General features: G+C 42.8%; 1 protein-coding gene across 4 annotated transcripts in view; it reads left to right on the top strand.

Annotated features, from left to right (window-relative positions):
• TTC23L (tetratricopeptide repeat domain 23 like) overlaps positions 1-15,353 on the top strand; it is a 56,402-nt gene that overhangs the window by 758 nt on the left and 40,291 nt on the right. For 3 of the 4 annotated variants that reach the window (XM_025984081.2, XM_025984079.2, XM_072757114.1), the window contains exons 2-4: positions 508-582; positions 4,800-4,983; positions 8,588-8,711. In XM_025984081.2, the coding sequence (XP_025839866.2) occupies positions 515-582; positions 4,800-4,983; positions 8,588-8,711 (376 nt within the window). In that variant the 5' untranslated portion in view covers positions 508-514. Of the gene's footprint in view, positions 1-154; positions 176-507; positions 583-4,799; positions 4,984-8,587; positions 8,712-15,353 lie in introns of those variants that run through there. The other variant, XM_072757115.1, reaches the window with a different exon arrangement.

The following is a 15,353-nucleotide window of genomic DNA, read 5'->3' as shown; positions in this document are numbered from 1 at the left end:
TAAGGACAATACCCAAACGGACGCGTGTGTGTTCCTTGACTGGGGCCTTCCTATTAAATTAGCGGGGTAGCCCTAGAGGCAAGGAGAGTTCACCAGTGCATTGGCCATACTCATTTAATGCTTACAACTGGTTGCTTTGCTTGGCTCCATCTGGCAAAAACAGTATCTGACTTGAGTAGGAGAACCTAGTTTTGATGATTCAGGAGCTGTAAATATACTGGCTTTAGGGAGGTTAAAAAAAAAAATCAGGGATTTTGGAGGCACTATGGAGTGGGAATTAGGGGAAAGATTTAATTCAGAGGTTTAATTTGGCAAATGCCATTTCTGCTTTACAGGTATCTCTATACATTAGTGTGTATATTGGATTTGTGGATTTCAGATGGGTTATGTATCTGGGCAGTTTCAGTATAGCATCCAACAGGGAAAATAGAGTAGACTTCAAAGTCTTTTTTTTTTTTTTTTTTTTTTTTTACCCCCAAAGCCAACCTGACTTGTGATTCTTGGTAGGAAGAAGATGCAGGCTAGCCCCATCCATATTCCAACTGTCAGCAATGACACGGACTGGGACTTCTGCTTCCACCTGTAAGTACCACAGAACCTTGACATCACACTCACTGGCCTGGAACACTGGGACCTCCCACTTAAGGCAAACCTGGGGTGCTGAGCTTTGCGTGCATATTATATAGAAGAGAAGATTGAGCTTCTGTGATGCTTTTTTTTTAAGATTTTATTTATTTATTCATGAAAGACACACAGAAAGAGAGGTAGAGACACAGGCAGAGGGAGAAGCAGGCTCCGTGCAGGGAGCCCGACGTGGGACTCGATCCTGGGACTCCAGGATCACGCCCTGAGCTGAAGGCAGACACTCAACCTTTGAGACACACAGGCATCCCTGTGGTGTTTTAATAACAGTTCTGCTATATGATCCATTTGTACTTGTGCAACCTATGTAAGAAGGAAAATAATTGGTTTTTCCTAACTGAAGGGAAATTTTTTTTATAGCTAGTTATCACAAGATTGATAAAGTCAAAGAGAATTAAATATAACAGTGAGCAAATTAAAATTGTCTTATGAAATAGACGATAAGTAAATTAAAACTTTTACATCATAATAGCTCATACTTACTGAGCAAATATTATGTGCTAGGCACTGTTCTAAGTACTTATTTACATGTATTAAGTCATCTCATTGCCCCAAGATCTCTGTACCAGGTATACTATTAAACTATTATAATTTTATAGCTAAGGAGTGTGAGTCCAAAAAAGGTTAGGTAATTGGCCCCAAATTATACAGCTGTGATTCAGATTTGGCAGCTGGATTGCAGAGTCAGTTCTCTAACCATTTTTCTATACCAGGGGTTCCCAACTTTGGCACTATTGACATTTTAGGTTGGATAACTCTTTGTTGTGGAAGCCTGGCCTATGCATTATGGGTTGTTTAGAAGCATTCCTGGTCTCTACCCAGTAGATGCCAGTAGCACTGTCCCAGTAATGACAAACCACAGTGTCTCCAGACATCGCCAAATATCCCCTTGGGGCAATGTCACCCTTGGTTGAGAACTGTTGCTTTATACCAGTGCTGCCAAATAGAAATATAACACAAGTCACAAATGCCAGCCACATGTGTAATTTAAAGTTTTTCAGGGGATCCCTGGGTGGCGCGGCGGTTTAGCGCCGGCCTTTGGCTGGGGGCGCGATCCTGGAGACCCGGGATCGAATCCCACGTCGGGCTCCCGGTGCATGGAGCCTGCTTCTCCATCTGCCTATGTCTCTGCCTCTCTCTCTCTCTCTGTGTGTGACTATCATAAATAAATAAAAATTTAAAAAAATAAAAAATAAAAAAATAAAGTTTTTCAGTAGTCATGTTAAAAAATAAAAAGGAAATAGGTAAACTGAATTTTAATACTGTATCTTCATGTAGGAGTATTTTATAAAATAACTCATGAAATATTTTATATTTTTTCTTCATACTGTCTTTGAAATTCAGTGTGTATTTTATACTTACAGCACATCTCAATTCAGATTAGCCACGTTTCATGTGCTTAATAGCCACTATGTGACTAGTGTTTATTAACATCTTAGTAATTTTGTACCACTTCATAAAATATCCTGAGGTTAAGGACTATATAAATATAAAAGTTGAAGTTAAGATGTAGAGTTTACAGTAAAGTATCCTGGAAGTAATCAGATAATTCATATTTATTATTACTAGTCTGAATTCATATCTATGATGGCAACGTATAGAATAAGCCATAAACCTGGCAAGACAGACCTTTCATTCAACCTGCATATTCTTTTTATTCTGTTATTTTATCTTTCAAGATATCTGGTCAGTATTCTCCAGTCCTCTTTCTTATTGAAGATGTTTAGATGCAAAGCTAGGTTAGGGCTTTGCATTCTCAAGTCATTTGTCAAAACCTCAACATTTCTCCTTCCTTTAAGGTGCTTTCTGTTGAAGCTTGCTACCTTTGGTGTCAGCTCAATTTTATCGAAGGCTGAACTTAAAATATTTAGGACTTCTAATTTTTAAGATCCATAATTGGCAATCTCTTTGGCAATCTCGATAGATTGAACTTAAGCTCCAGGTCTGTGCAATGTGCAGCCTAAGCAAAATCTTCTATTGAGGGACTAAATTTTCTGTTCGTTTCTTGACTTATGAACTTTTGCCACAGATTCCCTCCATCTTCACTATTTTTCAGGTATACTAAAGGCCATGTTTTCTTGTTTCATTCATTTGTGCATCATTTAACAAGCCATTATTTGTCTTTACTGTAAGCCAAGTATCAGGGTTTCAGAAACAAATGAGATTCAGCCCTGTGCCTGGTGTATATTTGCTAGAAGGCAAAGACAACTCGGAAACAAAACAGACAGATTTTGAAAATGAGACTATAGTGTGTTTCACACTACAGTAGAAGTTTGGAGGAAATTTTTGCAAGCCGTTTAAAGGCTGTCTCTACTTGCTACTCTAGTGCAAGACTCCAGCAGAGGTGACATCTGAATTGGGTTTGAAGGAGGAGCATGGAATTCACCCAGGCAGAGAGGAGGCAAGCTTAGCACCTACCTTCTGATCAACTTTCATCAGCCATGTTCTCTGGCTTTTCTACTGGGTTGGCAATGTGGAAACAAAAGCTCACTTTTGTTTGTGGGCAGAAAGTGATTTTGCCAGGGCCTGGGCCAGAAGAAATGTTGCTCTCCTGTCCATGTGGCCTGGTTCATTCGTGTGCCCCTGGGTGGATTATTTAGAACAGGAAATCTGGATGGATATTAACACGGTGTTTTTCAAATCTAGTGTAAAAGATTATACTTGACATCTATCTATCTATCTATCTATCTATCTATCTATCTATCTATCTTTCTTTCTTTCTTTTCTTTTCTATTCTTTTCTTTTCTTTTTTCTTTTCTTTCTCTCTCTCTCTCTCTCTCTCTCTCTCTTTACAGTAAACATTACTTATCTAATCAGTGGAAAAAGAAGATAAATTTATTCTTAAAACTATGTAGTCATTGAACTTTTAAAAGCTATTGTATATACAAAGGTAACTCCTTTGGGGGACTTGTTTATAATTAAACATTCTGTTGTTGCTATTAAGATTTCAGAATTCTGTTTTTTTCTGGATCACTTTGATTTTTCTAGTGATGTTAAGATGTGGTTATTCTTTTTTGTGTAAGATTAACTCCTTTGACTTTTATCTTTACCATTTCCAATTACTCATTCATAATTATGTTCAGCATTGATGACAGATTACATTTTGCATGTGAGAGAGGAGGCAGGCAGGAGGGAGAAAGGGAGGGTGGGAAGGAGAGAAGTGAGGAGAGAGAGGGCAGATTTTCAACCCATTCAGCTCTTTTCAACACATTTATTTGTAATACAACTGAGAAGGTCATTTTGCTTCTGCATCTGCTCTTGACTGTGTAGGGTTCCCTCCCTTCTCCTTGGTGGGGCCGCATCCTCTTTAGTTAGTTGGCCACTACCTTTAAGAAATATGAATGAAGGGGATGCCTGGGTGGCTCAGTGGTTGAGCATCTGCCTTTGGCTCAGGGCATGATCCTGGGGTTCTGGGCTCGAATCCCACATAGGGCTCCCTGCAGGAAGCCTGCTTCTCCCTCTGCCTGCTTCTCTGCCTCTCTCTCTCTCTGTTGCTCTCATGAATAAATAAATAACTAAATAATCTTTAAAAACATTTTAAAAAAGAAACATGAAAGAGAACAGTGAAGTCTAGATTCAAACTGTTATTCTCTTCCCATTATTTCATTATATCTTTCCCGTTTTTTTTTTTTTTTTTTTTAATCTTTCCTGGTTTGAATCAGAATTTTAGAATATAAAAGATCTTTGAAATCTTCCAATTCAACACCTTCATTTTGTTGTTGAAGAAACCAAGTCATGGAGCTAATAAAATAATAATAGCTTATGTTAAAATAGTACTTACTAAATAGCAGGTAATCACCATGCTAAGATTGATAAGTATTATATGATTTAATTTAGTCAACTCATCTGATTGACCTCATTTTACAAAGAAGCAAATTAATAACTCGCTTAGGATCATATGGTTAGTAAGTAGCAGAGCTAGGACTCTGATACAGGTGGGTAGTTTACCAAATCTCTTTCATTTGAATCACCACATTGCTGTCTTGATTCTGGGCTTCAAGGGTGACATGAGCTTATCCCCCAGACTTTATTCCTTCAAGTTTATATTAAAGTGCATATTCCTATCCCCCATTGGAAGCACTCTGTCCTTCAATTTTAGCTGGTTTGAGATATGCATAGGTCACATCTGAATCCATGCCCCTCTCTGGTATTTACAGGTCACAGCAAGCCAAGGTCCCAGCATACCAGAAAAGGGATGAGTTGTATTACTCTAGTGGGTCTGGAGAGAGTGAAGAAGACATCAAAGCCAAGGAGGAAAAGGCCGTAGGCTACATGGCTCTTCCTAAAGAGAAGTTGGCCCATTCCCAGAAGAAGATAACTCAGCTTATTAAGAAAAAAATGGTAAAACAAAAAGCTCACTAGGTTTTAGTTTCCCTGTAAAAATATGTCCGTGATTACAGAAGCTCTGCCTTCATGGGATACTGAAGCACTCGAGGCAGAGGAAGTTCTATTTTTTTTACAAGTGGAAGAAAACAAAGCAGAGCATGGTCGGGTAGCAATCTTGCCTTGAGGTTCCAGACCTGGGTCACTGTGCATTCTTCCATGGAGTATTTGTACTCTTAGCTTTAAATGGAAAGTGAACATTTCATTCTTTGTGTTGATGTTTGATTACCTTTAATTAAAAACCTGTTTTTTTATTTCTCCTGAAAGGTTTCAGAATGATATCTCTTGGGTAACAAGAGGCCAGGATAAGAGGCAGGAGACTGAGAACAAAGGTAGCCAGGCTGAGGTCCTGGCTCAGATGCCAGTTCAGTGGACTCATGAGCAGACTAAAGCACCAGAAACGGGAGGTAGCAGCAGAGGTCAGGGTCTAGGTGTGCATTTTTCAGAGTGAGGCAGACTTGATAACTAGTCAGAGCAAGTGTTATTAATAGAATGTGCAAAATCCAGGAAGCCAAGCCAAGATGATAGTGACCTCCGTTATTGGAATGCAGGCACTGGCATGCTCCCAGAGCATGATTTATCAACTAAGGAATTCATCCACTGACTTCCTGGCCTCCCCTGGCCACAGGAAACATGGGCTTAAAATCATGTGTGGAGAAAAGGTCTGTAGATGGCTTTAGGAAAGGCCAAGAGATACCTCACAGGCAGGTGATAGAAGCTGATACGCCTAGTTGAATATATCTACAAATTTACCTCTGTAAATCATCCAGAGGACTTGCAAAACAGGACAGTAATCTCGGCCTGTACCCATTAGCATTTTACAGACCCAGGCTAGAACCTTCGCTCTTAGAAACAGACAAGTACCATCTGTCATAGAGTACAAGTGTGAGTTTTTAAGGCGTGACAACTCCTTGGCCAGTTTGGATAATGACAAAGATTTAGACTTAGGAGTTAAATCTAGCCTAGCCTAGTGCTCACAGACCTGAAGGGCAGGAGGATTGGAAGTAGCAGGAGACTTCTAGAGTCCATATTGTTTCCTCAGTTTCACCAGAGCAGGAAGCTTGAGGATGGGTAAATACAGAATGTCTAGAGCCAGGACAGAACTTAAGCCCTTGTACTTCCATTCCAGGGATTTTTCATGGTAGTATGTTTCTTCTTCAAGTGAAACTTAGTAAATTCGGTGGTTAGCCCATGGAGAACACTCAGCACTTCTGACAGAATGGGCATTTGCAAAGCATTGAGGGAATGCCCTGTAACACTCTGCATGTGTGCCTATGAGCTAGCAGGTTAGGAAGGAGACAGGGGAGCAGTCTTCCAATGCTGTATCTGTTTACGACCCCGTAGGGTCACACTGAGATAGCACTTAACACATTTGGACCCCTTTGATGATGACTCATTTTCCTACCAATCACTCCCTGAGGTGGATGGTATGGGTTTCCAAAGAGAAAAGGAAGCCAGATCTCAGGGTGATCTTACCCAAAGCACTGCAGTCCATAAACATTAGAACCAGAGCCCAAACTCTAAGCTTTTGAGGCTTTGAAGTGCTAGTTTCACCTTACTAGAAAGTCAGTGCTTGATTTTTATCAATTTGTGCAGCCAATTGATATGTCTTGTCAAGTCAATGAAATCTATAACTTGAAGACACAATTCTGTGATCTCTTAGAGAACTCTGCCTATGAGCCCTAGAGCAGCAGGGAGCTCTTCCCCACCCCGTCCTTATCCTAGCCAATAGAGAGATGATTCATTCAGCAGGTATGGAATGAGTACATCCTCTGTGCACTGGGAAAACAGTAGTGAACATGAGGAATGAACTTCTGTTCTCAAGGAACTTCTATGTGGGGAGACATAATAGACAAACAAAATATAACAGTGCAGTATCAGAGAGAGGTAAGTGCCAGGAAGAAAAAAATAAAATAGGGAATGGGATAGTAAGTGATGGGGTGCAAGACTATTTTCGATAAGATGCCAAGAAAGACCTCTCTGAAGTGAACAAAATGATGAAACAAGAGAGTGAATGACATGTTCGAGTGTCCCAAGATGGGAAATAGTAGGTGCAAAGGCCGAGTCAAATTAGTTTGCACTGTTCAGGAATATCTGGTCTGTTTTAAAACCCATGTTTATAATAATAATAAAAACAAGCTATTTGGTCACCACTGGAGGATGCAAGTGACTGCACTCATTATTTTGAAAGCTAGCAAATAGGAAGAAAATAAGTCGTGTATCTTGTCCTCCTGTTACAAACTGTACTACTGGGTAACCAAAAAGTAGATGAGGGGAGAGTTTTCTTTATAGAATTATGCCAGCTAACACACGAAGGAACAATGATAGAAAGAGGCTATCAGCATTTTATAAACTTTTATGAATGAATCCATGTAGTTGTGTCAATAATCAGAAAAGGAGACAGTCAGTCAGACATTAGGTGTCTTCTGGTGGAAGAACATATGCAAACCCATGAAGCAGTTTGGCTTAAAAAAAAAAAAAAAAGAACAGGACTAAAGTTAGCCCAATTTCTAAATCCAGCTCCCAATGTAAAAGCAGAACAGAGAATGGAGGGACATGTTGAGTGACACCATAAGAATGCAATAAACAAAATGTACATGTTTGGGAAACACTGGAATCCAAAAGACCCAATTTCTTCAACAAATAATTTGCAATAAAAGGAACTAGATAGACATGGGAACAGAACCTATAAGTGAAAAGAGACTCAGGAGACTGATCTCAGTGTATGGACAGGAAGACTGTAAAGAAAAAATTAGATTTATGGGGCACCTGGGTGGCCCAGTCAGTTAAGCAGCTTCCTTTAGCTCAGGTCATGATCCCCAAGCCCTTAAGCAGTCTCCCTGAATCAGTCTCCCTGCTCAATGGGGAGTCTGCCTCTCCTGCTCCTCCTTGCTTGTTCTCTCTCTGTCAAATAAATAAATAAAATCTTTAAAAATATTAGATTTATGAGGTAATTATTAGATTTATGAGACTAGATATTTAACATTACAGAATTATTGTTAATGTTTTGGTGAGAGTGTTTTTCTGATTATATATCTAATTCCGGATCTTTAGGAGATACTTATGAAATGATTTAATACCTGATTTTCCTCAAAATAATAGGTTGGGTGGATGAGGAGGATAGATAGGAAACAAGATTGACCATGAGCAGATACCTCATGAAATGAAGTGAGCCCTTCTCAGTGCTATCTTTGTATATTGCTAAAGTTTTTCATGATAAAAGGTTAAAAGAAGTCACTCTGGTTATGATGTTGAGAGTAGACTGGGGGAAGGGAGGCAAGAGTGGAAGCAGTTAGGAGTGGCTGTCGTGGTCAGCCAGGTGAAAGATGAGGGTGGTTTGAACCAGGTACTCAGGGCAGAAGTGACAAGAGCGTAGTTCAAGGACTTACGAAGAAAGGACAGCCATCAGATCTTACTGGGTTGGTAGTGGGATGGGAAGAGAAGGGAAGAAAAGAGAAAAAGACAGCGGGAGAATTCAGTCCTACATTCCCGTGAGAAGAGTATGGGCTGGATGGAGCTTTCTTCCTTTCCAAAAAGCGTAATGCTTCTTTGCTCTCTGCAGAATACCCAAGCAAATAAGGAGCTGATTCGCTGTGTCATGCTTTCTCGGATTATTTTTGGGGAAGAACACTGGAAGTGTGCACAGGCTTTGGCCAGCCTAGCCTATGGCTACCTGACACTGAGAGGTACCTGGTCCCCGACTGGGTCTGGGTGGGCCAGCCCATGCGAGCCAATCTAAGCCAACCCACAAGCATGGCAGTGGTGGGGGTGGGGATGCCTGAGGGCGGGCCCTTCCTGCCCCCAACTCACACCTCACCCACCTCACCAAGAGGTGGGAAACTCCATGGATGAGACAGGCAGTGTGGCAGGCATCTTAGAAATCAAGATAATGATGATAGTTGATTCATTGAGTACTTAGCATGTGCTAAGCTTGTCTCATTTAGTCCCCATAATATCCCCTGGAGAGAGATACTATTGTTATCCATAGTTTACAGATGAGGGCACTAAGGCACAGTGGGCAAAGGACAATATCACAAGTTCCAGCTACAGGTCCACAGGGAAAGGACAGGCAGGGATGTACATTCAGCATCAGGGTGAGTGTCCCAGTAATAGGACCTGAATTCTGTGGGCGGAATTCAAGTTCCTAGAAGGTCTAGCTGAGGAAACGACAGAGCCCTCATTCTAGAGAAACGCTGCTTCTGGAAGGTACTCTGTACAGAAGAACAAGATAGAGCTGCATTTGCTAAAACTGAAATCCTGGGGCACTTCAGTGGCTCACTGGTGAAGTGTCTGCCTTTGGCTCAGGTCTGATCCCAGGGTCCTGGGGTCGAGTCTCGTATCGGGCTCCCTACTTAGTGGGGAGTCTGCTTCCCCTTCTGCCCCTCCATCCCTGCCCCCAACCCCGATCCTGCTCTCTCTCTCTCTCTCTCTCTCTGAAATAAAATCAGAAAAAAAAAAAAAAACTCAAATGTAAGAAAAAAAAGAAAAAAAGTAAGAAACTCAAAATGTAAGATCCATAAGGGCAGGAACTGTGCAGTAGAGGCTCAGTAAATATTTGTTCAGACTGATTGAGACACATGTCCCTGGAACCAAGGACATGGTCAGCCCACCAGCCGTGTCCTGCACGGACTGCCTGCACTTCTACCAGGGGTCTCTGTACAAACTCACATGTGCTTTGTTCAAATACCTCTGTCTCTGAAACAGAAGCTCCCTGAGAGTAGAGACTAGGTCTTCCTAGAACCTAATACAGTCTCCGGTATACAGTCTGGATCAGCAGATGTTATCGCTTTGTAGAACTGAGCCAAGTTCCCTGTGGACCTGAGTCTTCAGGTGGGGACTCGCTTAGGTAACAAGTAAATGGTTTAAGGGCTTGAGAAGTTAGTTTGAGGGCTACAGGGGAAGGGAACCAAAATACCTGGACCATAAGGAGCCTAGCTATCAGAAATCAGAGCTTTTGAAAAGGTTAAAATAGAATTCAATTTATTATTAGCCTCCATAATTAATTCTGTTAAGCTCAGAACACGTGTTCCTTCTTAGGGCTTTTTGGGCCCCCTTAAGCTCATGTTTTCAATGAAACTTCAGATCCATTTGGCTGTGGATGCGGCAAGCCTGTGAGTGGTTGACTTCGGGGATAAGCAGTGGGTCACAGTGAGGCCACAGTGAGGTCACAGTGAGGCTCTTGCCGGCCTTAAGAACACATCTGTTGTGTTCTGAGAGAAGGCTGCGAGGGCTAAGGAGAGGAGGGGGTCCTCACTTCTGGCAGAACAAGCAACCACTTGTCTGTGAGATTTAAGGGACATCAGGAAAGCCTTCAGCAAAAGGAAATCTTCTGGTGGACCCACATGATTCTTCATTTGCAATTTCTCTCTTTCATTCAGGCTCATCTCCTCCTAAACTTGCTGCCCTCACGATAAGAATCAAATTTAGCTTTGTGCCATTTTAAGGCTTGAGAGCTCCTGTGAGAAGTCTGGTGGCAGTGTGCTAGGCCCTAGCGACATATGAATGTATACTGCTGGTCCCTGCCCTCGTGAGACAGGAACATAGCTCTGGGGACACACATGAGGCAGATCAGGAGTTCTGCCACTGGTTGGGGAAGGCTGCAGAGAGAAGGTGACATTTGTCTTGTCTTCGAAGGAGAACAGGTTTACCATGTAGATTTCAAGGGGAGCAGTAGAGAACTGAGTTGGCCCTCCATATGTGTTGATCTGAGGAGTGGGAGGTGAGAGGGGGTTTTATTCTCTTTGAAACTCCTTACACAGAACACTGTGGTTTCTCTGGACCCAAGAGGTTAGGGTAGAACAGAAGACACCTGGGGACAGACAGGTCTTGCCTGGTAATGGGACTGGAAGGTTAATTTGGGCCCAGGTATCAGGGAATTTAGGGATTTATTAAAAGATTTTGAGTGAGGTGGTGACATAATCAAGTTTATGTTGTGAAATGAAAGGCTCTGGGGGGTAAGTTGGACCAATAGAAAAAGTAGGGTGCAGAGCAGTTAGGCCATAATGCAGCCCAGACAAGAGTCGCTGTAGGTAGTGGCCATGGCAGTTGGAATGTAGAAGAAACAACATGCAGAAGTGGTGACATTTAGTGGGCAGTTACTTACATATGAGATGGGGAGCTGAGGGAAGAGCTGAGTTGAATAGTGCATGACCTGGTTTTCAGGGTCGCTGAAATAGGGAGCTAAAGAGGAAGACCCGGCTGATGGGGGAAGGGAGGAGAAGCTCCTGAGTTTGGTTTCAGACAGGCTGGATCGTCCCCAGTGTCAGGTAGCCATGGAACGTCATGGTGAAATGTTGAGTAGACAACTGAAGAGTAGAGCCAGCGCTCGGGAAGGATGTCAGTTTGGTTGGGATTAACACACAGGGGCAGGATAAGGCCCTAAGAGTGGATGAGCTTAATCAGAAAAAGCATAAAGAGAGGGAAAGAGGGCAGAGGAGAGAAAATGGGAGGAGAGCATCAGGAAGGCTGTGGAAGCAGAGCCAGCAAAGGAAGTAGAAGGATCAGGAGGGGCCAGGTCAGGGAAGCCAAGGGGAGAGAAAGGGTTTCAGAAAGAAGTGCAGTGTGATTCCAGCAGTTTCAGGACCCACAGAGGTAGGAGGATGTGAAGGCCAAAAAGACCCATGGATATGGCAGTTGGCTAATCACAAGGCCCTGGGTTTGGCAAGGGCCTGTGATTAGTACACCCACATTCAGCGAGGCTATCTACGAGATTTTTGCTGAACTTGAGCCTTGCAGTGATGGCAGCTTGAACTGGAGCAGAGGGCACCACCAGTATTTAGGGGGACATCTGCCTGAACCTGGGCCGGGTCCGAGGCTGCCTCCTGGTGTTGGGAGAGATTATCAGGTGGGTCTGTGGGAAGAAGTTGGTCCTCATCTTCTGAAATCAGCTTGTTCCCTGAACAGTCACACATGGACTCTGGGTTTTACTTTTCCAATTAGATTCCAAGTTGAGTCAAGATAGGTGAACAGGTCATAACACAGAAGATGGTGAGAATACCATCCTTTTTTCTCTGATTCTCAGTTCTTCCTGTCATGTGAATGGAGAACCACATTTGGGGTGGCATGGTGGAGGGGAAAACAAGTTTTCCTTTTATAGGAAGATGTGTTTGTTTTTTCTAGATGGGAAAAACAACATTCTGATTAGGTAAGGTGCTACACAATAGAACAGTGTCCAGTCCGGAAACCAGACTTTCTGAAACCTAACCTAGAGTTTTTCCAGAATAGACTATGCTGATGACCTTTTCTTGAGAATAACCTCTTATTTCAGTTATAGGACTTGCCCAGTCCCTTCACTGTAACTTCTTTTAAAGTCTGTGGTCCATGGAATAAAACAACCAAAGCTTTGAAAAATCACAGACCATCAAGAGGGATGAAGTGCTTGCCAAGCTCCACTTAGTTCTGATGTTATTAATCCTCAATTGCTTCAAAATGGGCAGAATTCATGAGCCAGCCTTCTGTGTAGGCGGAATGTATGCATCTGTGCGTGTTCATGCCTCGCTGCATGTGTATGTGTTTTATAGCCATCAAACCTCCTTGCCTCATTTCCCTGTGAGCCTTTTCCAGCACCAGGGGGTGGAGGTCAAGCCAAAAGGCTGATTTCTCTCAATAAACTGTCTTCCAGTGAGTATTTACTGCAGGACTTATATATTTGAAGTACCATAAAGAGAACTTTGGGAAATACAAGGTCCAGGAGGCAGAGTCTTTGCCTTCAAAGAAGTCACAACCTCGTGTGAAAGGTGAGCTGCATGCAGATGTAGTTGTGACAGAAGGCACCATAAGGCGAATGCCATGTAATTGATTTAAATACAGGGCTTAAAAAAAATACAGGGCTTCAGGGGAAGTTGGGTGGAATCATTTCTGGCTGAGATGGTGAGTAATAGACTCAGGGGGGTATGCCATTCGAGAAGGCCCTTAAAGAATGAGCAGGGTTTGGGTAGACAGAAGGGGCGGGCGTTTCTGGTGAAGAACAAGACCTGGAAGGAATAAGATCATAACATGTATCTGGAAAGCAGGGGGCAGGCTGTCTAGACATGGGGAGGACTTTTAGGATGAATCCGGAAAGGAGGGTACGTTGGCAAGCCATGGTGTGTTTTATATACAGGCTAAGGAGTTTGTGATTTATGTGGTAGGTGAGGAGAATGGAGATTTTCCAGCAGGTAGATGAATACATCAAAGTGTGCTTTTGGAAAGGCTAAGCTAGCAATGATAACCGGAAGGGAAGCTATCCAGTAATCTAGATGTAACACTGTGCTGGTGACAAGTGGAATGAGTGAGAAGGTAAGGATTTAGGAGTCTCTGAAGGACAGATACATTCATCTTTTACCTTTCTGGGATTTTTTCTAAAGTACACATTTATAAGATAACATGGATAAGATCATTCTTTGCAGGATTATTTACACCCAGTGTCCCCATCAGGCCCTCAGAGGATGCATACCCACAGCAGATTATATGCAGCTTTTAAAAGGGCATGAGGAAGCGCCTTCTACTACCAGGGAAAAAGCTCCTGGATGCATCTTCACCCAAAAGAGAATGTACAATACAGTATGGTGTTTAAGATGCCTCATTTTGTGTGAGAACAAAATGAGGGGAGAGAGAATCTGTGCTTCTATTTACATAAAGAAACACTGAAGGATACACAAGACAGAGGCAGAAATAGGTTACCTAGTGGGGGCTTGCATTGAAAGAGGACAAGAGTGGGAGTGAGACCACTCAACTGTCATATAATTTAAACTTTTTTTTTTAAACGATTTTATTTATTTATTCATGAAAGACACAGAGAGGCAGAGACACAGGCAGAGGGAGAAACAGGCTACCCCTGTGGAGCCTGATGTAGGACTCGATCTCCGAACCCTGGGATCACACCCTGAGCCAAAGGCAGATGCTCAACCACTGAGCCACCCAGGTGCCCCTAATTTTAACTTTCGAACCATGGAACTATATTACCTATTCACCAATAACCTTTAGAAAAAGGAAGAAATACTGTGAAGGAAGAATTGGCAGGACCTGATGTCTAATTTGGGATTGAGGAGAAATGAGGTCTAACGATCATGAAGGTCAGGCCCCTGCAGACTCCACTTACAGAAAGACATCAGTCAGGAAAGGGGAGAGGAATGGCAGATCCAGGTCCCGGTGATTTTGAATTGCAGTAGAGAAATCCACTAGCACATTTTGACTTGGTGCGGGAAATTTGGGACTAGAACTTGGGAGGGCAGGTGGAGAATTGTAAGCTTGGAGGAAAATTTAAGAGCAGAACTCGAGAGGGGAATGGAAAATTATAAGCATGGAGGCCAAGGTGGAAGGAAGTGCTAGGGATTGTTAAAACTTCTAAGGCAGAAAGAAAGAAAGAAGAAAAGGAAGAAACCTAAAGACCCTTGGAGAAGGAAACAAAGGGTCTTTGGAAAGAGTAAGCAAAGAAGCAACGAGAGAAGGTTTATAAAGGAGAACTGAGTTGGTGCAGTGTCGTAGGGGCCAAGAGGAGAAGCCAAGCAGCTAAGAGCGTCTGACTGAGAAACCGTGACTGGATTTATTTAGGAGGAGGTCTTTGGGAGAAGGGTTTCTGCAGAGTGGTTTGAGCAGAAGCCAGATCCCAGGCACGAAGGAGGGGAAGGCGCCCGCAGGCCAAACTACCATGTGGTACCTACTACATATTGAAAGGAATGAGGGAAAGCAGGGTAGCTAGAGAAGGCAGAAAAGTCCTGTGAGGATGATTTTAGAAGAGAAGAAGACGGTTTTGGCAGTGAGGAAGGAGCCCCTTAGAACGTTTGGAGGTTTTAAGAAATAGAGCAATTGATGGAATGGGGTTCAGGAGTCAATAACAGGAGAGAACAGGAAGCCTTTGCAAAGCAGGTGAAAGGGCTGCTGGTTTGACAAAACTAGAGGAAGGGACTGCAAATGGGACTAGAGCCAGTGGACCTGGTGGTGGGCCCAACGAACCCAGCGATTCCACGGCTAAGCAAGGGCAGGCCCAGAACTACAGGGTGCTTTGTCACCTAGTGGTTAACTGGTGTCCCAGAGTTCAAGAAGGAGAATATAGTGACATGGACAAGCAGCTTCCTGATATTTTGCTTGCTGTTAATGAAACAGTAAATTTTTAAAGGATTTTATTTATTCCCAAGAGACACAGAAAGAGGCAGAGACATAGGCAGAGGGAGAAGCAGACTCCATGCAAGGATCCCAATGTGGGACTCCGCCCTGGGACCCTGGGATCACACCCTGAGCCGAAGGCAGATGCTCAACCGCTGAGCCACCCAGGCATCCCAGTGAAGCATAAATTAATCAGCCTGTTATTATTGGGAACTTTCTACGTATCCTCATCTCTAAGTATTGCA

Source organism: Vulpes vulpes, chromosome 4 (genome assembly GCF_048418805.1).
Source record: "Vulpes vulpes isolate BD-2025 chromosome 4, VulVul3, whole genome shotgun sequence".
NCBI lineage: Eukaryota > Metazoa > Chordata > Mammalia > Carnivora > Canidae > Vulpes > Vulpes vulpes.
Note: the sequence above shows the minus strand (reverse complement) of the source record. Positions and strands in the feature narration are given on the sequence as shown.